Source organism: Oryx dammah, unplaced genomic scaffold, assembly GCF_014754425.2.
Source record: "Oryx dammah isolate SB20612 unplaced genomic scaffold, SCBI_Odam_1.1 HiC_scaffold_25, whole genome shotgun sequence".
NCBI lineage: Eukaryota > Metazoa > Chordata > Mammalia > Artiodactyla > Bovidae > Oryx > Oryx dammah.
The window spans coordinates 99,765,724-99,787,727 of record NW_024070209.1 but is presented as its reverse complement, the minus strand read 5'-3'; the positions used below and the strand labels follow the sequence as shown (position 1 = coordinate 99,787,727).

The following is a 22,004-nucleotide window of genomic DNA, read 5'->3' as shown; positions in this document are numbered from 1 at the left end:
CTGCATCCCATTGGCCGACGGGGCTAGAGCTCCCAGCCAACCACTTTCGGCGTAGCCCGCGGGGCAGGCCGGGATTTGTGGTCCTGCGGCGCCCCCGCCCCCGCCCGCGCTCTCCCGAGCCTTGCCCTCTGCTCCCGGCTCCTGAGCGTCGGTCCCGCCCTCCCGGGAGCCGGTGGACTCTAGCCGGCCTCGCACAGGGCTGGCCAATGTCTCCCTAAGCGGGTTGGTAAGGCCGGCGAGGAACCAAAGCAAGGGGAAAACTGCGGATTGGATTTCCCCAGAACCGGAGTTGGATCGCTTCCTTGAGCTTCTTTAGGAGAGAGAATTTAGTTCGCTCCAGGAAACCGACGTTATTTGGTGCCTCCACTGCCGCCCCTCACCCCGAACTTCCACCTTGACTCCAAGAAGCATAAATATTAGAACGAGCGAAAAATAAACAACTGGAGAGCATCGACATATTGGTAACGAATTGTTTCTTTGAAGTATCAGGGAGCCCACTCATTAACAGCATTTTAAGAACCTTTCGGAGGCATCGTATAAACATAGGTGTTTGAGTGAGAAAGAATCTTTAAACTGTCCAGTGGTATGTCAACTTTTTCTCAATAAAACTGGTGGTGGGGAGGGGGGAACAGTAGAAAAAGATTACATGATCTAATTTCAGGGGTGTACACAGTCACATGAAAACATGTTAGCCGAAACTGTTGAGTTTACAGAACTAGCTAATGACCCATGCAACCGGATCCACACATGCCATAACCCATTTTTATGCAACTAAAATGTACCCTCCTGGTCCCCTTCTTCACTCTCCACATCTCCCCAGAGCAATGCACCTGCCAGGATATACCCATCTCTAAGGGAATCCACTCATCACACCTGATCTACACTATGGTCTTCCGCTCTTCATAAACCATATTCTCATCTAATCCTTACTGTATTGTAGCCCAGTAACACAAGTAATGTTATCCCCTGTATACAGATGAGAAAACCAAGTAAGATGTGAGTTACTCAAGGTCACTGGCCTAGTCATGTGACAATTTGAGCCCAGATTGATACTACTCCAAAGCCTTGAATTTTCTCTTGTACCATTCAATATCAAGTAACTGTTGACCTAATGTTAGTTGATATTTTAGAAATTGCTACTGATGGTAGGGGAAAGCCAGTAGCATTATAGGTGTTGCATGTTCAGTTGTGTATTTTAGAAATATTTCTGCTGGATTGGGAAATGGTGCTGATTTTATAGATACTAGCTTGTAAAAATAGAGTTCCTTGGAGGTACTGAATGTGAAGCAAATTCAGAAGCAGAATTTAGATGTTAACTGGGTTAGCTTTGCTCTGTCACTGAGTAGTCTGGCTGATGAACATCATCCTGGCTTACAGATCAGTCTTCAAGCATCAACACCCTGTTCCCTCTATTTACCCATCACCTTCTCTTTACCATCACCCTTTCTCTTTGAAGATTTCACTTTTTATTCCTTTTCATGCTTTCATCATTTCCTACGCATCTTCATTCTTCACTCTCTAGCTTAAAACTGACCAATCAAATCAGAACTCTAACCCACACTTCTTGAACTAATAAATCATTCATAAGCATTATTCAGCCCATGGGCCAAGCATTGTCCTAGGTGCTGGGGTACAAATGAAGCGTGGGGGTGGAAGGACTCATCCTTGTCTCCCACAGCAGACATGGGAGGGACAGGCAGTGTACAAAATGAGTAATAATCCAAAGTGTAGGTCTCAGTGCTGGAAATGAAATTTCTGGACCCCATATCCTTTCACTATCAGTCCAACCCCTTCTCTCAAGGGTTGCTTTATGATTCATCCAAAGAGCTTAAGCCTACTGATCCATAGTTGCTAATGAGCTTTAATGAAGTCACTTTAATTTCTGAAAGGCTTTCATTTATAAACGAGTCATATCAAACTTTACAAGGTTATCATGAGAATCAAATAAGACTATTTCCCATAAATATTGAGACTAACTATGCTTTAGAGGCCAGCAGCACTTGATTTAAAGGTTTATCCCTACTCACGATTTACTTCCTGCTATTTTCTAGTTTTAGGTGAACCCCCAAGCCAGACTATAATATTTTTTTCCAGAGATGCACTGTGTAACGCTGTAGAATGATACTCTTAAGGACTTAAAACTAGAATCCAGAGCCCAGCAAATGCCTAACAGAAGTAAATAAACGTTGCCAAATTTGAATAAATCCCTTTAAGCTCATATATTCCACTAAGAGTGACGTAGTTCAGCCTAATTTTGTGCTCACGCTTATAAAGCAAAGCAACCTACACAGTGCTAGAGGAATTCAGAACCGGTGTAAAAACTTCAGCTTTATTTAAAAAAAAAATACTTACTGAAATTATGCTTAACAAGGGCACCCTCTAGTGGGCCACAAAAAAAGTACCACTTAGTAGGTAATCACTATTCAGGATATACTGAGTGAACAGTATGGGCTGGCAGCTTGGCAGACCAAGTGAGAAGGGCAAACATTCAACGAACCCACTTACGGCCCTGATCAAAACCAACCCAGACCAGGCATGCAGACTCCCCTCCTTCCCCATTCCCTTCTCTTCAGGGACATACAACCTAGAACATGATCTCAAAAACAGGGAGCAAACCTACAGCCACAACATAGCCTGTGCAATACTCAGTTGATTGCAAACTCCTCACAACAGGAGATAGACTGAATATTATAAAGACGTACAATTTAACAAGAGCTGAGCTATGTTTCAAAACGGTCATATGCTCCAAGTACTACTGAAACTGTCCTAAGGTTAAACTGTACTAGGTGTTCTGGGTTTAAATTTAAGGGTCTCTGTCAGAAGAATTTCTGTCTCCCAAGTCATCCTTCACCTGTACTTAACTCCCAAGTATTAAACAGAATATAAGAACAGAAACAGTGATGCCACATATATAAATTAAAAAAAAAAAAAAAAAAAAAAAAAATAAATCACCAGATAGCACTCTCATATACTGACTTTAAAAGAACTGTTTACCCCAAACCCAAATCAGGGCATCATGTTTAGAAAGTCATTGGAAAAAGAATGCATAGGAATTCTAGCCATCCTCAGTTAGACAGAACTTCAGTATCTTTTTATCTTTCAACCCTGAATTATTCAAAAGTAAATGCATTGCTGTTTCAGTTATAGGAGGAAAACCTTTTCTTTTTCCATCTCCACTTTTTTACTTTGTTTTCACATTTATCAGAGCACCCAAAACATTCATTCTCTCTGTCCTCAATTATTCAGCTTCTTACAGATCATCCTCAAAGGCAGGACAGATGAAGGCAGCCTGGCGGGGATGTACTTACATCTGTCACTAGAACATGTAACAGGAAATGAGAACCAACCAAGCAAAAGGCTGCCTGGTCGCTGTGTCCTTCCACTGACTCTTGGGTTCATTTTACCAAGCTAGACTCTGCAGTGTCATTCTCGAGATGTAGAGGAGGTGGGAATGGAGGCCAAAGCAGACAACTGCGGAGATCAGGGAGGCTACGTTTTATATAGGGGCAATTTCATGGGGCACTGTGCCTGGTGAGTTGACGGTGACTACAAGACGAAAGATTCCCCGTATGATTCCAGGATAGGAGTCTATTCAGCTGGAACTCGGAATGCTTTTAAGGGCCTGAAACTACCTGTAGCACCCGAAGTCTGTGGGCAACTCAAGGGGTCGGCAGCAGTAATCACCTTCCCCCTCGCTTTGCCTTAAAACAGGAGAAAGCAGGTCTTCAAGGTAGAGGCAGCCCGATGTAGGTCCAGTGATGAATTTCCCGTTCTTCACTGAGCTGCACGCAGGGACTGCCAATCAGATTCTCCACTTTCAAGGACTGCTCTGCTCGGGTCCACACAGTCCTGGCCTTCAGATGCTTCTTCTTACCCCTCCTGTTCCAAAAGCCTCTGGCGTGTTTCCATCACAATTTCCTCCATTATTTCTGGCTTTAAGATGTCTTTGATCTGAAAAAGAAAAGACAAAAGGAAATTTGTTCAGTCAGTAAGCACACCATCAAGCCGACCCAAACGTAGAAACCAAGCCTGGCTAACACGAGCCTTCTGTTTTCCTTTCATTTATCAGAGGCTACGTATTGCAAGAAAGGATCTGCTAGAACTAGCTTAATAAATCAGCAAGGTTCTCTGAGATATAGCTAACAAGAACAACAAAGCTATTACTCCAGCATTCACCAGAAAGACAGCTAAAACTGGGATGGCCAAGATGAAGTCCAAGGGGTCGCTGTCATAAACCAGCCCCACCTGGCACCTCCAACTGCCCACAAACCCTCACATGGACATCAGACATTGAGAATATTATTAGCATCTCGGGGAAAGCTCTACCAGCCAACAAGGGAGTCCACCAGGTGAGTTCATATTGACGGGCATGGTGAAGGGACGTGGGGGTACGAGGAGCGGATGACACGGCACGCCTGTTCACACAACAGCGAGAAGGGGAGCCCTGGGTGGTGTACCTGATGTGGAAGGGAGGCTTCATAGCAGTACAGGATGCTGGTATCATAGAGCATCATCCTCTGAGTTGCCAGTGAGACGATGCAGTTCCGGAGCCGGGAGATCACCTCTCGATCGGCAAGGGGGACCGGCTACCAGGGGAGGCAAACAGAATCGAGACCAGAATGAGTGAACGGTTACAGCAGATCACAGGAACCACTTACAACCGAGGCGGGATCACTCTGGGACTCCAAACCAAGCAAACTGCTGACTCCAGGGAAGATGAAAAAGGACGGCTCCCCCAGTGGCTTTCTGGCTATTACCCTGCAACTGCCATCTGGGCCAACAGAGATCAAAGTCGCTGATTTCATCTCTCCAGAACAAGAGAGGGTAGCACGATGTTTTGAGCAGACTTCAGCGAAATGCAAACCAGCTCAAACTACAGCCACGCAGCAGGGAGAGACGGAGAGCGCCCCCACCTGCCGCAGAAGCACAGTACCCACTCCGTGCCTCTGCATCCAACAGGGCAATGGCGGGAGGTGTGTGCTCACCTCCAGGTTTGCGATGAAGCCCCCTGCATCGTCTTCTTTGTGCTCGGGGGTTGGGTAGACCCAGATGAAGCCGTTGTTGCCCAGGATCACCGAGGCACCGCACGGCAGGTCATGGAAGTGGGTCTTCTGCCGTTTCACCAGGGAGGGGGAGACCTGAACCAAAACACCCTGACCTAGCTAAAAAAAATATATATTGTACATTAAGTCACTAGGATCACCAGTGAGGCGACTATAAAGCAGAGTACAGACTGTGTCCTAGGGAGGCTGGAATCGGGGTCCTTGCTGGTGATAATTGCCATGACACGCATGCGCACAGTAGAGAGAGACACCTTCCGGAGGCAGGTGTCACTTACACACCCCAACAGAAGGTGACTCTCACTCTCTTCTCCACCATTTATTCTCCTTTGCAAGCGTCATCATGTTCTGATCCAGGGCTGGTGTGACGGCTGAGAGAAGGTGGAGCCAATGAAGATGTGGGCTTGAGCCTCTTGAGGGCCAAGGAGCACTGCCCTGTTCCACCTTGACCCCAACCGCCTGTCCTGCCCACGAGATATGCCACTGGAGAAGGGGACTGGCCTAGGGCTGGGCACAAATACATCCCCAGTCCTGGCAGGTGAGCTCAAGGCCCACATCCCGCAGAAGGCGCGTCTGCTACAGGCCCCGGGCCCACAAAGGTCAGCACAGGCAGTGAGCCTGTCTCCCCTCCTGATTCAAGGGTGCAGGCGTGGCTGGCTGCAGCCACTCCACTGACCAGCGAGGTTTCTTTTCCACTCAGAAAATGAGCAAGTTCACCCAAACAAAGCCAAGACTAATGAGTCATCATTTGTTTGGGAAAACATGCTGTCATTAAAAAAAAATAAATAGCCTCAATAATGTCTTGTCACCTTATAGCAAGAAAAGCAACAAAATTTCCTTTAGAGGCTCAAGTGACAAACCCATCTTTCTTAACAATAATATCCATTTTCTTGACTGGATGTTTGTTCAAGGGCCGGGGGCCATCGCGTTTCATCAGTGCATGAGCTCCGTTGGCTGCAACTCAGCACTAAGGCCATGCAAAGCCACCACACCCCTTGGGAGAGAGTGAGACAGCCGCGGGGCAAGGCCCCAGGGTCATAGGGGCTCTTCTGCCAGAACAATCTACTCCGCAGAAAAAGGGTGAGTGTTGTCGTGCTTTACGATGCTACCGGCCCACAACCGCGTAAGTCAGCATGTGCAGTGCCAGCCTGTTAGCGCTTAACTTCCAGGTGCTTTAGGCCAGAATGCCAGAGACAGCTGGAGACCGGGAAATGGATTTGAAGTCTCACTCATCCAGTGAGAACACCCAGAGACCAACTTACTTTTCCATATTTGAGACTCCTCGTGTGCAGAGAGACGGCTCCATCAGAGAACACTGCCTGGACCTCAGCCTGGTCGGTGATGAAGGAACAAACACTTTCTCATCACCTGTGTCCCTGGTTCCCCCTCCATCCTCGCGTCTGTGTCCACCAGTCCCGCCTGCAGCTGTAGATGGACTCGGAGGTCACACTGCTGTGACCTAACCTCTCCCCCTTGGCTGTCATGAATATCCTGACATGAACACCACCTTTTCTCCTTCCTGGGATGAAAGTTAACATCACCAGGAAACTCTGAGCTGGCTTCAAGCATGAGCCACCATAAGTTACAAGACCCAAAAACCCGACTGAGCCGCAGCAGGTCTGACCAAGAGCTGCAGGGTAGCCTGGGCTGAGGAGATGGGGCAGGGAGGGATAAATGAGGAATCTTGGAGGAACATATACACACTGCTATGCATAAACAGATAAACAAGAACCTACTGTCTAGCACAGTAACTCTATTCAGTATTTTGTAATAACATATATAGGAAAATAATGTGAAAAAGAATATACGTCTTCTCATACGTGTATGTGTAACTGATTCACTCTGCTATACACATAAATCTAATTGTGAGCATGCGCGCTCAGTTGCTGCAGTCATGTCTGACTCTTCACAACCCCCTGGACTGTAGCCCACCAGGCTCCTCTGTCCATAAGATTCTCCAGGCAAGAATACTGAGTGGGTAGCCATTGCCTTCTCCAGGGGCTCTTCCCAACCCAAGGACTGAATTGAATCCCCGTCTCTTACGTCTCCTACATTAGCAGGTAAGTTCTTTACCACTAGCACCACCTGGGAAGCCCCCAAAACTAACTATACTTCAATTTTTTTTAAATGTAAAAAGAAAAGAGAGAGGCTGCAGCAGAGGCCTTGGCTTTTGGTCGAGGCCAGGACTACAGTTTTCTCCTCTGAGAGACCGACAATCTAAGCCCCATTCCCCAGCAAACATAAAGATGCTGGAATGCAAGGTGAAGGATACACTGATAAGGTCCCCTTCCTGTAAGAAACCTCTCATCGCCAGCTCATCTTCTGCAGATCTTCGCCTCTGAAACACACAAGGAGGAGGTCACGTTAGGGAGTCCGACCCTAAACCAAGATCTCGCTCCATCTCTTCTTTCTCTTTCACTTTCTCCCAAGACCTCCGAAGGCAGCCACGGTGTGCACACACCAGGGCAGGTAACCCGTGCCACTCAAGACAAAGCTATAGCCACTACTTTCCGTCTTACAGACCTTCCCGTGGCTCCTCTTCTCTGAATAATATTCAGACTCCTTATGTGATTTGCCAAACCCAGTCGAGCCTGCCTACTTGCCGTGGCGGTCCACCATGCTCCACTAGGACCGGCCAACTCCAGCTTAACTGTATCTCTGCTCACACGTTTCCTTTCATCTCAGACTCCTGAACTCATTGTTAAAATTCTAGCCATCCTTCAAGGATAGGATCAACTTCCAACATTCATTTTTCCTGTAAGCTTCTCACGGGGAATTTAATCACGCCTTTTGTACAATCACACACTTGTTTACTCTTGGACTGCCGGGTATTTAGACCAGTTATCTCACAGTCCCTGCTAGTCTAAGCTCTTTCAGGAACTGAATCATGCCTCCTGGATCTTGGCGTTCTCCAGCCAGCCAAGCACCACGAGCCTCTCTGTAAATAGATGCTGGCCTGAAGATAAGGCTGAAGCACGGCATTTTACAAAAGGAAGCAGCTTAGGTACTGCGGTTGTCTGGAATAATCAAATGCCATTTGATTCATGTAAAGCTGATTTGTAAACACAGTTTTTCAAGCAAGACCTTCACTGAGCAAAACTGATACACCCAGAAAAGGAAAATTATTAGCACCAAGCATCTGAGAGAGCTTCTCTCAACTTTCCTTTGGGATTTCCCCACAGACATCCCAGATTCTACCACATACCAACTGCTGCCTGAGTTGGGAGGCGTGGGCCAAGTGAAAAGCCTACATGCACGTCCAGACAGCAAAATTCACAGCAGACAAACAGGAGGACAAGTGGCAACCTCAGTATAAAGCAAAGTTCTCTGGTGGAGCAAGGGATCCCAGCAGTCTCACCAGCAAGCTATAACAGTCCTAGCTGGAGATCCTTACCAGCTCTCCTCCGGGAAGGTTCATGGATGAGAGAAGCAAGACTGAATCCAGCCTGGAGTTGGTCTCCACCTTCCACCTCTTCTGCTGAACCTACAAGACAGAGGAACCCCACACCTGGACACATACTCCAGAGGCCAGAGCTCACACTGTAAATGAACAATAACCCCGATGGGACAAACCACTTACATCAAACTGTTTACAAACAAACTGTTTACATCAAAGGTCATGTAAGAGCCAAACACAATGAATCCTTCTTTCGTGTAACTGCGTGTAATAGGACGACTATCTCATTCATTAGATCACCAGCTCACTTTTACTTTGTAAAAACCAATCTGATAAGACTTTACCTCTGTGATTCTCCCCACTACAATGTCTCCCACTTCACCATTATATCTGAAAGAAAAAGCAGAAGGTCCTCCATCAGTGAAAAGACTCCATGACAAGACCGAGTACCATTTGCGATTTCAGTTAAACAGCACGCAGGCCTGGATCAGGCACCACATTTGGTAAATTCACATAACCATGCTGTTCGAACTTAGTTTCAGGAACTGACAACTTCCAACATTCCTCTGCATATGAAGTCTCCATCAACTATTCTTACACCATTTATTGCAAGGAGTTCATTAAGTCTGAAACCCCTTATTTTGTTAATTGCATGAAAAATGGATATGCATGGAATATTTTCTGGTGGGCTCTGGAACACAGACGAGTTCTGCATCAGCCAGAGGAGGAGAAAGGAAAGTGAGACAGGTACCACCCAAACCGGTCTACTCACATCTCCTCCAGCCACTGGCTGCATGTCTCGGACCCGTTTCCTAATTCCTCCTCCCAACTCTAATGATGAATTAGAGCCTCCACACTGAAGGCTAAGTCCTTGGGCCTCTTCTCTTTCCAGCCCTCACTCACTTGGTGAGCTTACCCAGCTCAATGGCTTTAAATACCACCGATGAGTCCACCACTCCCCTGAATTCAGGCTCTAGCTCTAGTCAACCACTGGCTACCCAGCACCTTCACTTACGTGACTAATAGGAATCTGCATAAGTTACAAACCTCAAACAAAGCTTTCTAGCAGCCCCTTCAATTCCACTATAGCAAATGGATCCTCTCCCAATTGTCACCAGCCCAGGAAATAGCAACTCCACCCCTCCAGTTGCTCAAGCCACAGTCCTTGGAGTCTTTGGAGGAACCCTGTGTATTTCCCTCCTCCCCTCTCTCTCCTGCTCCAGGACAGGTCCAGCAGCAGATTCTAGTACCTCTGCCTTACCAATGTAGGCAGAAAATAAAAAGCATCCCAAAGGAAGAAGTAAAACGATCTCTTCTCACAGACATAGTCCTACGTGTAGAAAAGCCCACATACAAAATCCTACAGCTTTTCACGGTAAATACACGCAGAACACGAAATACACGCAGAACACGAAATACACGCAGAACTGATCACTATTCCCCACTTCTACAGCTATCACCTCAGTCCAAGCCACCATCAACCCAGATGATGAGAACAGAGCAGGAATCTGTCTCCCGAACCCTGCCCCACGCCCGCCCCCAAGAGCAGACAGTGATTCCATTAAAACAGAAGGCAGATCATGTCTTTCTGCTCCAGCTGCTCCAGGGCCTTCCTAGACCGCACAAAGTGGAAGTCAGAAACATTTGTCGTGGCTGCAGGGCATGCAGACTGCCTACCTCACCTCTCTGCACCTGCTCCCACTACTCACCTGCTCACTCTGTTCCAACCCCACTGGCTTATGTTCTGGGGCTAACCTTTATTGAGCCCTCAAGGCAGGCGGCTCTCTGTGTAAAGTACTTTATACACACTATTTTGGTGAATTCCAAGGAAAATCCTACCCAGGAGGTCAGGCAAGGTCTCATTTTGCAGGAGAGGAAACCCAAGTTTGAAGAGGTCAGATATCACAGGGAAACCTTTGAAGCTTGCCCTTACCTACAGTCAACTCTACCCTTCCTCCAGTCATATTCCCGAAATCCCAGCCCTACAGAACGACAGGGCAGGCAGGGCTGGGGGTAGGGGGTGTGTCATGGCCAAAAAGACCTGGCTGTGCAACTCAGATGCCACAAAATACACACCTTTTGCTCTCACCTGGTTTTCAAAGCTTTTACACAGATCAACTTGTTTACTCTCTCCACGGAGCCAGCCACAGATGCAATGAGCTTCTCTTCTCCCATGTAGGTTCCATGGCCCCTGTTGCAACAGGAAGATACAAAGGATACCAGGGTAATATTTGAGGTGACCTCTCGCAGCCAGAACAATGTGTTCCTCAAACCTGATTCCTCTTGCCTCAAAGACAGGCTTTTGTGCTGGCTGCCACCTCTGCCTAAACACTCCTTCTTTAGAGTCCTACGTGGCCACCTCTTGCACTGTACTCAAGTCGACTCAAATGGCACTTTTTCCACCAGGCCTTCCTCAACGCTCCCATTTGTAACAGTCACCTGCCCTGTTTGGCTGCCATCCCCATCATACTTCCAACTTATGCTCTGCTTACCCTGCCTCACTTCCTAATTCTTTTCTATTGCATTTACCAGCAAATATTCTAAATAACTTGTTTGTTGTGCTTATTTCTCATCTGTCTCTCTCAGAACATAAAGTCCACCAGGACAGAAATTTCCTCTTTGTTCAATTTATACCCCAACCACAGATAATATTTATTGACTGCATGAATAAAGGATTGAATCTTAAGATTTCCTGGGAACCAATAATGCCAAACTAAGAGGTTAAAGGGCAATGGAATAAATGCGGTACCTCTCTCATATGAGTATGGGGGGAGGGCGGAGGCTGCCTGAGGTATGAGTAGTGTTGACCACTGTGATGGTGATACAACGGTGAGTCTTAGTTTTTTTCATAATCATTACCCCTCATGTAATCCTTCCCTGGTGGCTCAGACAGTAAAGAACCTGCCTGCAATGCAAGAGACCTGGGTTGGATCCCTGGGTGGTGAAGATCCCAGGAGAAAGGAATGCAACCCACTCCAGTATTCTAGCCTGGAGAATTCTATGGACAGAGGAATCTAGCGGGCTACAGTTCACCGGGTGGTGAAGGGTCGGACACGACTGCGGGACTAACTCTTCCACGCTTTCATGGAATCCTCACCACTCTCTGAAATAGTTATTATCATTATTTTACAGACGAGGAAACTGACCTCGGAGAGGTGATACAGCTAATATTGTGATGGCAGCAGGACTGGAACCCCAGCTGCCCTTAAGTTGGAGCCTGCCCTCAGACTCAAAGTTACCTATTCTGGTGCATGTAACATAATATATTTGCATGCCCCCTAAGCCCAAAATGGCAACCCACTCCAGTATTCTTGCCTGGAAAATCCCATCGACGGAGGAGCCCGGTAGACTACAGTCCGTGGAGTCGCAAAGAGTCGGACACGACTGAGCGACTTCACTTTCTTTCTTTAAGCCCAAACAATGGCTCATTCCAAAACCGTGCCCCTGGCTAGGAGATGGAATGCTGAGGGCTAAGTGGACGAAGTCAAAAACACCCACCATCCCTTCCGCCGAAACCCGTGAAGAGACCCCAGCTGCAGGTTCAACGAGGAAGGCCTCAGAATCGGGGCCTGAGGCACAGGACCCACGAGTCAAGGCTACCAGTGACCTGGACAGGAAGGTTTCGGGGGAGCTGAGGCAGCTGCAGACGGGGACATACAAGATGCAGGGAGCAGGAAGTCCGAAGCCTCGAAAACGAGGCAACTGACGCTCAGCAGATGCGCCCCGGGTACCGCGGGCACTTAGATGCGGAACACAGGCCCAGGTTTCACGCGGAGAGAGAGCAATGCAGCCGCCCCTGCTGCCCAGAGTCCCCACAACCCCACGTACCGCATGAAGCCTGTGTCCGTGGTGATCGTGTCCCCCGGCACCACTAGGTGCTTTTTACTCTCGCGGCCCAGACTCTCGCTAAGAGGCTTCCGAGCGACGGGAAGCCTCATCTCCAACGCCATCTTGGCGCCAATAACTAGCGCAGGCGCAGCCCCACTCGGAGTCACGCTTTCCGTCTCCGCAATTCCCAGCCGTCGCTTGTAGGGGCGGGGCCTCAGAACAGCCGCCAATGGGAACTCACGGTCTGGCCTCCATGTTGGCTATTGGCAACCATTAGGTTAACACGAAGGAAAGGAAGGAGTCAAGTTGCCATTTTTACTATTGGCAAGGCTGCTCTTGTCAAATAATAAAATCTCAGGTTGCATAGCGCTTGACTTTTCAGCAAAACTCTTGTGCTCATCTCACTTACTGTTTTCCAGAGTTAGAAATAATTGTGAAATGTGCCTCTGAGTTTCCTTCCAATTCAAAGCTGCTGAAATCTCTCTTTTTTTGGTGGTATGCGATTGACCAGGAGGATCAAGAGGAGAAAACACCATTTGGACAGAGGAAAGAGCCTCTTTTCGTACTGTTACTCGTAGCCCCTGTATTCTACATTACTGTCACTTCGTGAGTGCTAGTTCAACACCAACCATCACCTACACCCCCAAACAGTGCTGCAGGTGCTGTTTCCATTCTTTCTTAAGCGAGCTGACTTCCCTGGTATTTCTTTTGGAAAAAGCAAGAAACCGTCTAAGAACACCTTTAAATCTTGCCAAGCGGGTGTGTTTTGACAGGGAGGACAAATGGACACAATACAAAGATTTTCGTGTACATTTACTCACACAGCGAAATGAGCCAGGAGCTGTCCTAAGGGTTCAGTGATGAACAGAGGGAAGGATATGTGGTTTTATCTAGGCGTCAGGAGTATTTCGCGTGTCCCTCTCCCCAGGTCCTACCCTCTCCCTCACCCTTGCCCTGCATGCTTTACAGCATTCACAACAGACTTAATTTCAACCTCAGGGAATTGGAGGTGATAATTCTTCATGCAGGCTTCCCAGGTAGCGGTAGTGGTAAAGAACCCGCCTGCCAATGCAGGAGACATAAGAGACACAAGTTCAACCCCTGGGTCGGAAAGATCCCCTGGAGGAGGGCACGGCAACCCACTTCAGTATTCTCGCCTGGAGAATCCCGTGGACAGAGTCTGGTGGGCTGCAGTCTGTGGAGTCTCAAAGAGTCAGGAGTCGCAATGAGTCAGGCAAGACTAAAGTGACTTAGCACAGCACAGCCCAGCACAGGGATCCTAAACAGGATGAAATGAAATAAGTTACATCAGTACTACTCACTGAGACCAGTAAATTAAGTCTGTTTTCTCCTGAAGACCCATCAGACCAATAGCCTGGTAAATCTTCAAAAGGATAGCATTTCTTTCACCTAAGTGTGGCTCACAACTACATTTGTCTAGAAAGACAACCCTGTAAGGTAGTCAGTTACATAGATTCTAATTGCTCACAGGTCATCGGTAAACGGACAACCAGACACTTGCCCTCCTCCTTGCCTGGAGAAGGGGCTCAGTTCAGTTCAGTTCAGTTCAGTCGCTCAGTCATGTCCGGCTCTTTGCGAACCCATGGACTTCAGCATGCCAAGCCTCCCTGTCCATCACTAACTCCCGGAGTTTATTCAACCTCATGTCCATTGAGTCGGTGATGCCATCCAACCATCTCATAAGACAGAGGACAGAGGAGAAGGGGCTGGAGCCAAGAAAAGTATGAGAAAGGGTGCGTCTGTTGCATCTGCTCTCGACCAGAAGAGGGCAGTGGTGTCCTTTGAAGCAGTATAGCTCAGTCAGGCTGCCAGGCCTGGGAATGCTCCTAGACCAGTTCTAGTCCTGGGCTATAGTTGCATGCTGGATTATAGTCTTGGCACTATCCAGTTTCAAGGAAGGATGGACATAACCATAATCCCTCCCGTTCTCACAGCGCTGTGCTTATGGAGCCTTTCACAATATTGGGGTTGTGGATCTTAGTATAGTGGCAGATAGGGGGTCCCTGTGACCCCTGCATGGTGGAAGGGGCCAGGGAGCTCTCAGGGGTCTCTTTTACAAGGCACACAATCCCATTCAGGAAGGCTCCACCTTCATGACCTAATCACCTCCCAAAGGCCCCACCTCCTACTACCATCACCTTGGGGTTAAGATTCCAAGATATGAATTTGGGGTGGACATAAACATTCAGTCCACCAAAGGTCCCTTTTTAAAGAGGAGGAAACTGAGGGCCCGAAAGGGACTGGAATTCACACAGCAGTTGGCGGCAGGGCCATGTTCCTCCTGACTGCACCTGCTTCACCCTAGAGCCTGCACATCCTGAGCGTCTGGCGCTTTGCATTAAGCAAACATTATGTTATTGGAATTCCCTGGCGGTCAAATAGTTAGGACTCTGTGCTTCCACTGCCAGGATCCCAGGTTTGATCCTTCGTCGGGGACCCTAGAGTCCACGAGCCGCTTGGCGCAGCCAAAACAAAAACAAGAAAATATTGTGTTTTACATTCCTCAAAGTCAGCTCATCTTGGAGGTAGGCATGATGATCCTTGATGGATGACTTTGCATCACATCCCCAAGAGGCTTGTTAGAAATATTGGTTTTTGAGTCCAGATTTAAGCACTGGGGTTTTGTAAGAGGGGTCCAGAAGTCTGTGAGTAGGTGTCTGAACTCCCAAAGTGATATTAATTTCTGAACAGGTCTAACATTCACCATTTCCTCCCATATCTATCTACCTCCCCATCTGTGCAGGACCAGGCCATCACCTCAAGCCAATGGCATCACCACCTAGCTCAGTTCCTTGATTCTACCTTTACCATGCCTACACCCAATTTCTGTACAGCAGACAGAGGTAGCTGAACTTATCTGCAAAGCAGAAACAGACTCACAGACTGAGAGAGCAGATTTGTGGTTGCCAGGCAAATAGGGGAGGGATGGATTGAGAGCTGGGGATTAACAGATGCAAACTATTATATACGGATAAACAACAAGGTCCTATTATATAGCACAGGGAACTATATTCAGTATCCTGTGATAAGCCATAAAGTGAAAGTAACCCAGTCGTGTCCGACTCCTTGCGAGTCCATGGACTATACAGTCCATGGAATTCTCCAGGCCAGAATACTGGAGTGGGTAGCCTTTCCCTTCTCCAGGGGATCTTCCCAACCCAGGGATCGAACCCAGGTCTCCCACATTGCAGGCAGACTCTTTACCAGCTGAGCCACCAGGGAAGCCTGATGAACCATAATGGAAAAAAATATTTTTTAAAAAGAATGTATACAAAAATAAAGAAAAAAAGAAAATTATTTTATGGCAATGTGACTAAATAGTTAATTAAATTTTAAAAGAATGCATATATACACATATATGTATAAAACTGTATATGTTCATATATATATGAACTGAATGGGGCTTCCCAGGTGGCACAGTGGTAAACAATCTGCCTGCCAACGCAGGAGACACAGTTTCAATCCGTGGGTCAGGAAGATCCCCTGGAATAGGAAATGAAAATCCACTCCAATTTTTCTTGCCTGAAAAAGTCCAAGGACAGAGGGGCCTGGTGGGCTACAGTCCACGGGGTTGCAAAGAGTCGGACACGACTCTGCAACTGAGCACATAAAATGGAATCCCTTTGCTGTACAGCAGAAATTAACACAACATAATAAACCAACTACCCTTCAGTAAAACGTGTAACTAAAAATGAAACAAAAATGAGCAAGACACATAAAGTAAAAAAAAAAAAAAAAAGTTCTCCTGTATAGCACAGGGAACTATATATACTATCCTGTAATAAACCATACCAGGGCTTCACTGGTAGCTCAAATGGTAAAAGAATCTTCCCACAATGCAGGAGACCTGGGTTCAATCCCTGGGTTGGGAAGATCCCCTGGAGAAGGAAACGGCAACCCACTCCAGTATTCTTGCCTGGGTAATCCCATGGACAGAGGAGCCTGGTGGGCTACAGTCCACGGGATCACAAAGAGTCCGACACAACTGAGTGGCTAACTTTCACTTTTTAAAAATAAACCATAATGGGAAAGGGTAAAAATAAATAAGTCTTTTAGGATATTCAAAAATAAAATAAATAAAAACAGATCAAATTAAATCACTTCCTTGCTTAGAACACTTCTGGCAGCTTCCCTGTTCCCAAGAATAAAATCCAGATTCATCTTTGCCTGACTCTGCCCATCTGCAACCGAACCTGCTCCCTCACCCAGTACACACGCTGCAGCCAGAGGTGCTGGCACCAAGGGTGTGTGTACTTTTGGCGCTGTCTGCGTGGAACGCTCTTGCTCCCAGGTCTTCCTGCATCTCCTCCTCACTTAGATCTCAGCTCACATATCACCTCCTCGGAGAAGCCTTCCTGACCACCTTATCTAGACTAGTCCTGTTTCTATCACTCGATCCTGTTTTATTTCTTGTCACTGAACTTTCCCCTGGTTAGGGAACTAGATCCCAGATGCCATGCAGAGCAGTCACAGGATGAAAAAATAGAAAAACAAACCCAGGTACTCTTAGAACAGCACTCAGCAAATATCTGTGCAATGAATGAACTTATTCCGCAAGCATTTCTGGAGCGTTTCTACCCCAGGCATCAGGGTGTTCGGTCAGAAGCTCAGGGATCAGAGGGTTGCGAGAGGACAGAAAGACCTCCTGACAGCAATGGTGTTCGAATGAGCCTTGAAGGCCAGGAACTGTTGACGCTCGGGAGTTGGGTTGAGAGCCACAGAGAACTCTGAGTGAAAGTAACCAGGAAGGAAATCAGGAAAAGCGTGAAAACAGGCAGCAGGAGCCCTCTAGCCCTGAGCTCTTCGGGAGCATGGAGTCCTAACCACTGGACCACCAGGGAATTCCTTCCCCCACCCCCCAATTTCCAGAAGCTTTGCAATCAGAGATGTGCACAAAGATTTCCACCCAAGGACCTCATGTTTTGAGGACTGCCTCTCCCCAAAATATTAGAAACAGTTTTGATGCCTATGGCAGCTCTTAAGCATGTCCACAAATTTTAAGAATGGCAGTCTGTCCCTCCTTGTCTTACATCTGGGCAGACTCGTGACTAAGGCAGCTGTCCATCACCTTGATAGCGCATGTCAGAAGTGCCTCTACAGGACTCCAAAGACCCATCAGAACAGACCAGGTAGCCTGGTTCTCCCACAACACCCACCCTTGAAGCCCTGAGCCAACATGCACGAAGTTTGACTTCCCCAAGGCAGCCATGCCATGGGAAGCAGTCAGGATGGGTGCTAACAAGCCGTTGTCCTTAATCTGCCCCACCCCGTCGTGGCCATGCAGCCCAGCAGACCAGCCCCAAAGTGGGAAGGAAGCTTAGAGCTTAGAATATCTGTTCCTCCATTTCAAGAGCTCCGAGGATAATGGCTAATGGAAAGGGCAGGAGGTGGGGTGATGGACAGCTGCCTTAGATGCCCCTGGGGGATGCCCAGTGAGGTGGGTGGTAGAAGCAGCCACAAGCCTTCACTCCACCAAAGGCATCCTTGTGTTAACAATGGTTTCTGTTTGCTGAGCACTTACCACATGCCAGATCCCAAGTCATGTATTTCACTTACATCCATTGTCCCACTTAGTCCTCACAATCTCCTGAGGAGCGAAGTATCCCCTCATTTGTCATTTGAGGAAGTTGAGACACACAGACATTAATTCACTTGTCCAAGGTCACCCAGCCAGTGAATGGCCAAGTAGAGTTTCAAACACAGAGCAGTGACCTCTATCTAGAACTCTCTATACCCAGCGGTCCTGAACCATGCAATAAAAAAAGACATGAAAGTCATATTGATTGGAAAAGAAATAAAACTGCCTTATTCACACACAACATAATCATGTACATAGAGGTCCTACGTAATTTAACCCCCCAAAGCTACAAGAATGAATAAGTGAGTTTTCCAAGATTAAGGTTACAAGGTCAAGACAGCGCCCAAAGCACATACATCCGTGGTACCAGCACCTCTGGCTGCAGCGTGTGTACTGGGTAAGGGAGCAGGTTCGGTCGCAGATGGGCAGAGTTAGGCAAAGATGAACCTGGATTTCATTCTTGGGGAAAAGGGAATCTGCCAGAAGTGTTCTAAGCAAGGAAGTGATTTAATCTGATCTGTTTTTATTTCTTATTTTATTTTTGAATATCCTAAAAGACTTTAATTATTTATTTTTACCCCTTGACCAGCTGGTCTATACCGCATGCCTATAGGATATGCAGCAAGCCCTTCGGATTGAATCTGCAGGCTGACTGGGAGGTGGTGTATTTGTGTGCCTTTGTTGGGAGGAGGGGGGCGTGCACTCTTGGGAAAGGAGCCCGAGGCCCCTGCTGGAAAAGTGAACAAAGTAAGAGATTAGGCTTTGAGTATCAAGCCTCCCAGCGAGGAGTGAAAGTCACTCGGTCGTGTCCAGCTCTTTGGGACACGACTCTTTGGGACTGTATGAAAGTGAAAGTGAAGTCGCTCAGTCGTATCTGACTCCTTGCGACCCCGTGGACTGTAGCCCACCAGGCTCCTCCGTCCATGGGTTTCTCCAGGCAAGAATACTGGAGTGGGTTACCATTTCCTTCTCCAGGGGATCTTCCCGACCCAGGGATCGAACCCATGTCTCCCGCATTGCGGGCAGACGCTTTAACCTCTGAGCCACCAGGGAAGCCCCTTGGGGCTGTATCGTGAAAGTGAAAGTGAAGTCGCTCAGTCGTGTCCGACTCGTTGTGACCCCATAGACTGTAGCCTAGCAGGCTTCTCTGTCCATGGAATTTTCCAGGCATAGTACTGGAGTGGACTGCCATTTCCTTCTCCAGGGGACCGTATAGCCCATGGAATTCTCCAGGCCAGAATACTGGAGTGGGTAGCCTTTCCCTTCTCCAGAGGATCTTCCCAACACAGGGATCGAACCCAAGTCTCCCACATTGCAGGCGGATTCTTTACCAGCTGAGCCACCAGGGAAGCCCCCACCTGCGTGCAGGCCTTCCGGCAGCCAATGCCTCCCTGCTCATCTTATCTCTAGTGCCAGCAACGCTATCGAACACAAGCCCTTTAGTCTGCAATTACAGCCTGCTGCCACCAGGTGGGTTCTGGAGCAGGAGCTGTTGCCCTTCAGATCTGCCGGTTGGAACTTCGTAAAATTACCTACAGAAAGCAATTTAGATTTTTGACCAAGGGCCGGCCCACTGGCTTTTATGAAGTCTGACACTGCCGTTGCAGTGAGACGAGGGGAAAGTCAGGGGCCACCAGAGGCATCGGAAAACGTCTCGCGAGGAATCAAAGGCGAAGCAAGATTTCTAATGGGATGAAGCGGAAGAGTACAAAGAGTGACGTCCCCCACTGGCCCCAAAGACCTGCAAGTGGACAACTTGCAGGACCTTCGAGCAAGATCAGTCCCCGAAGTACTGGGTCTTTGGGAATACCTGAAGCTCCAAATGGGAATGGCCTGTATGTACAAGTGTGAATTCCAGCATCTTCAGGGGGGTGTGTGTGTGTACACAGCTAGAATGCACAGAGAGGTGGGCCTGATGGATGCCAGCAGGTTGGAAGGGTGACAGCCTCACGGCTGTTACATGCCGGAGCACAGGCGTGAACTCACACTTCCCAGTTTGTGCACCTCCTCCTGGCCAGGAGGTCCTGGAGAGGACAGCCAGGGCCTGGCTCTACACTCATGGCCTCCCTGCTCTTTGTTCTTCCTGAAGGAGGGTCTCGAAATGGGCACCAGAGCATTTTGAAATTCTAGGCATTGGGAGGGTACTTGATGTCCATCTTGGTCCACCTGCACAGGCTGCATGGAGTCCTTCAAGCTGTCCATGAAAATTAATAAAAAAGCAGCAAAGATTTGGGGGCAGTAACAAAGCAAAACACTGATATTTGAGAGTCAGCTGGAAACCAGGAGGAATCTGCCCAGCACCTTGTGAGCTTTGACTGCTTTATACTGTGGCCTTCTCTCTGGGGAGCTGATGCCCCAGCTGCGGCAAGGATGGTTATTTTAAAAACCAGTAGGTGAAACAACTCTTCCTGCCCGCTCTCCAACTCCTAGGTATTTTCCACATTTCCCTTTCATGCAGACAAAAGCGTCGACCCATTCAGATGCTAAGTGGTAAATGTTCCAAGTAATTTTTATTTTAGAATACAAGAGAGGTACAAATTATTTACAGTTCTACATGTACAATCAAATAATATATATCACAGGTTCGTAAATATCATTTAAGATAAGTATTTACAAAGTTAAAGTGACCGTTTTCTGGAAGTAGAGCACAGGTTCTTGAAAACTCTATACATTTTATACTTTTCATCAATATTATAGTTTATTTTACAAAACGCCCTAGGCGGGATTCTAGTAAATGACTGCAAGGTGGGAACGGCGACACTAGAGGGCGCCCATGGCCCAGAGCGTGGGGAAACCGGACGGAGTCAAGGGCGGAACCTCCTGGTCATCCGCACCGCTCGGAGATGCTTTCCGGAACGAAAAGCCAGTCTTGGCCTCCTGGTGCCGGAGGGTGGCTAGGAGGGCCCGGCATCCCCTTTCCAAGCTTGACGTTAGAGCTGAAGGCGAGGTGGCGTTGGTCGAATTCTCTCATTTTACAGATGGGGATAGGGAAAGCGTAGGCCCAAATAAAGGCAGGCCTTATCCCAGGGAGTGGATTTCTATTTTGCCTTGGTGCGTGCTTAAGTCGCTTCAGTCGTGTCCGACTCTTTGCAACCCTGTGGGCTGAAGCCCACCAGGCTCCTCTGTCCATGGGATTCTCCAGGCAAGAATACTGGAGTGGGTTGCCATGCCCTCCTCCAGGGATCTTCCCCACCCAGGGATCGAACCTGGTCTCCTGCATGGCAGGCAGATTCTTTACCGCTGAGCCACCGCGGTTTTGCCTTCCTTCTCAGCCTGTTTGGCACATTTGTGCCTTGTGTGTCCCCAGGGAGCCCATTTTTGGGGGGAGGCAGGTGGCCCGGAGGAGAGAAGCCCCCCCACCCCGTCCTGGCAGGGAAGGGCAGGTCTCTCCGGCCTCCTCTGGCTGCCCCTGAGCCCGCCAGCCCCCAGCTCTCAAGGAGGGGGCGACACTGCGGGAGAGCAGTCCCTGAGGAGGGAGGAGGAGAGAGATGGCGCGTGCCAGCCCCGCTGTGCCCACCCTGGGACAGGGAGGTCGCTCTCCATTCCCAGCACGCGGCTCTCTCTGAGGGTGGTGAGGGTCTCCCTTTCCCCTCCCCTCGCTGAGGACCCTCGGAGGCTCTCAGTCCCCTCTCCGGCCACCCACGAGGGGGCTATATCATCCTGGTCAGCCGACTCAAGAGGCGCGCGACTCGGGGGCCGTCTGAAGAAGAGGTGGCCGAGGTCGGGGAGAGGGGAGGGAAGGCCTGGGAGAGGGACTTCGCCCCTCAGGGTCCCCCTGTGAGAAATTGGGGCCAAGAGAGTAAGCCTGGACGTTATTTCTGGGGCGCGCCTACAGAGCCGGGTCCGGCGGCCGCGTGCGGCCGAGAGGTCGTGTCAGGAGAGATGACAGCCACGTGTCGCGCGGCGGCCCGGGGAATGGGGGGCGCGGGCGCGCGGGCGCGGGGAGCGGGGGCGCGCACGCAGGCGCAGGTGCTCACAGCACCGTGGCCGGCAGGTGTCGCGCGGCGGCCTGGGGTCTGGGCGGCGGGGGCGCGCGGAGGTGAGCGGGGGCGCGCGCGGGAAGCGGGGCCGCGCACGCAGGCGCAGGTGCTCACAGCACCATGGCCGGCAGGTGGTGCGC

At 48.8% G+C, this 22,004-nt stretch overlaps 2 protein-coding genes across 2 annotated transcripts in view; both read right to left on the bottom strand.

Moving 5' to 3' along the window:
* Window positions 1–1,928: 1,928 nt before the first annotated feature.
* EXOSC2 (exosome component 2) lies at window positions 1,929–12,443 on the bottom strand. The gene is made up of 9 exons (XM_040225402.1): window positions 12,286–12,443; window positions 10,547–10,648; window positions 8,802–8,847; window positions 8,455–8,544; window positions 7,333–7,398; window positions 6,323–6,391; window positions 4,986–5,162; window positions 4,458–4,586; window positions 1,929–3,951 (listed from the first exon to the last, which is right to left on the bottom strand). Exons 1-9 carry the CDS (start codon window positions 12,405–12,407, stop codon window positions 3,871–3,873), a joined length of 882 nt encoding a protein of 293 aa, XP_040081336.1. The 5' UTR covers window positions 12,408–12,443; the 3' UTR covers window positions 1,929–3,870.
* An 8,201-nt stretch (window positions 12,444–20,644) lies between these two features.
* Window positions 20,645–22,004, bottom strand: part of PRDM12 (PR/SET domain 12) — a 16,907-nt gene continuing 15,547 nt past the window's right edge. Inside the window, exons 6-7 of the mRNA XM_040225730.1 lie at window positions 21,718–21,900; window positions 20,645–20,848 (exon numbers count right to left, since the gene is read on the bottom strand). Of these exons, the coding sequence (XP_040081664.1) occupies window positions 20,645–20,848; window positions 21,718–21,900 (387 nt within the window). The remainder of the gene's footprint in view (window positions 20,849–21,717; window positions 21,901–22,004) is intronic.

Bases quoted from the DNA above. Each gene is read 5' to 3' on its own strand.
- EXOSC2 (XM_040225402.1), bottom strand. From the start codon at position 12,407: ATGGCGTTGGAGATGAGGCTTCCCGTCGCTCGGAAGCCTCTTAGCGAG. The intron at 8,545-8,801 runs GTAAAGTCTTAT...TCTGTCTTGTAG, and splicing joins TAGTGGGGAGAATCACAGAG to GTTCAGCAGAAGAGGTGGAA. The intron at 3,952-4,457 runs GTACACCACCCA...TTTCTTTTTCAG, and splicing joins AAGCCTCCCTTCCACATCAG to ATCAAAGACATCTTAAAGCC.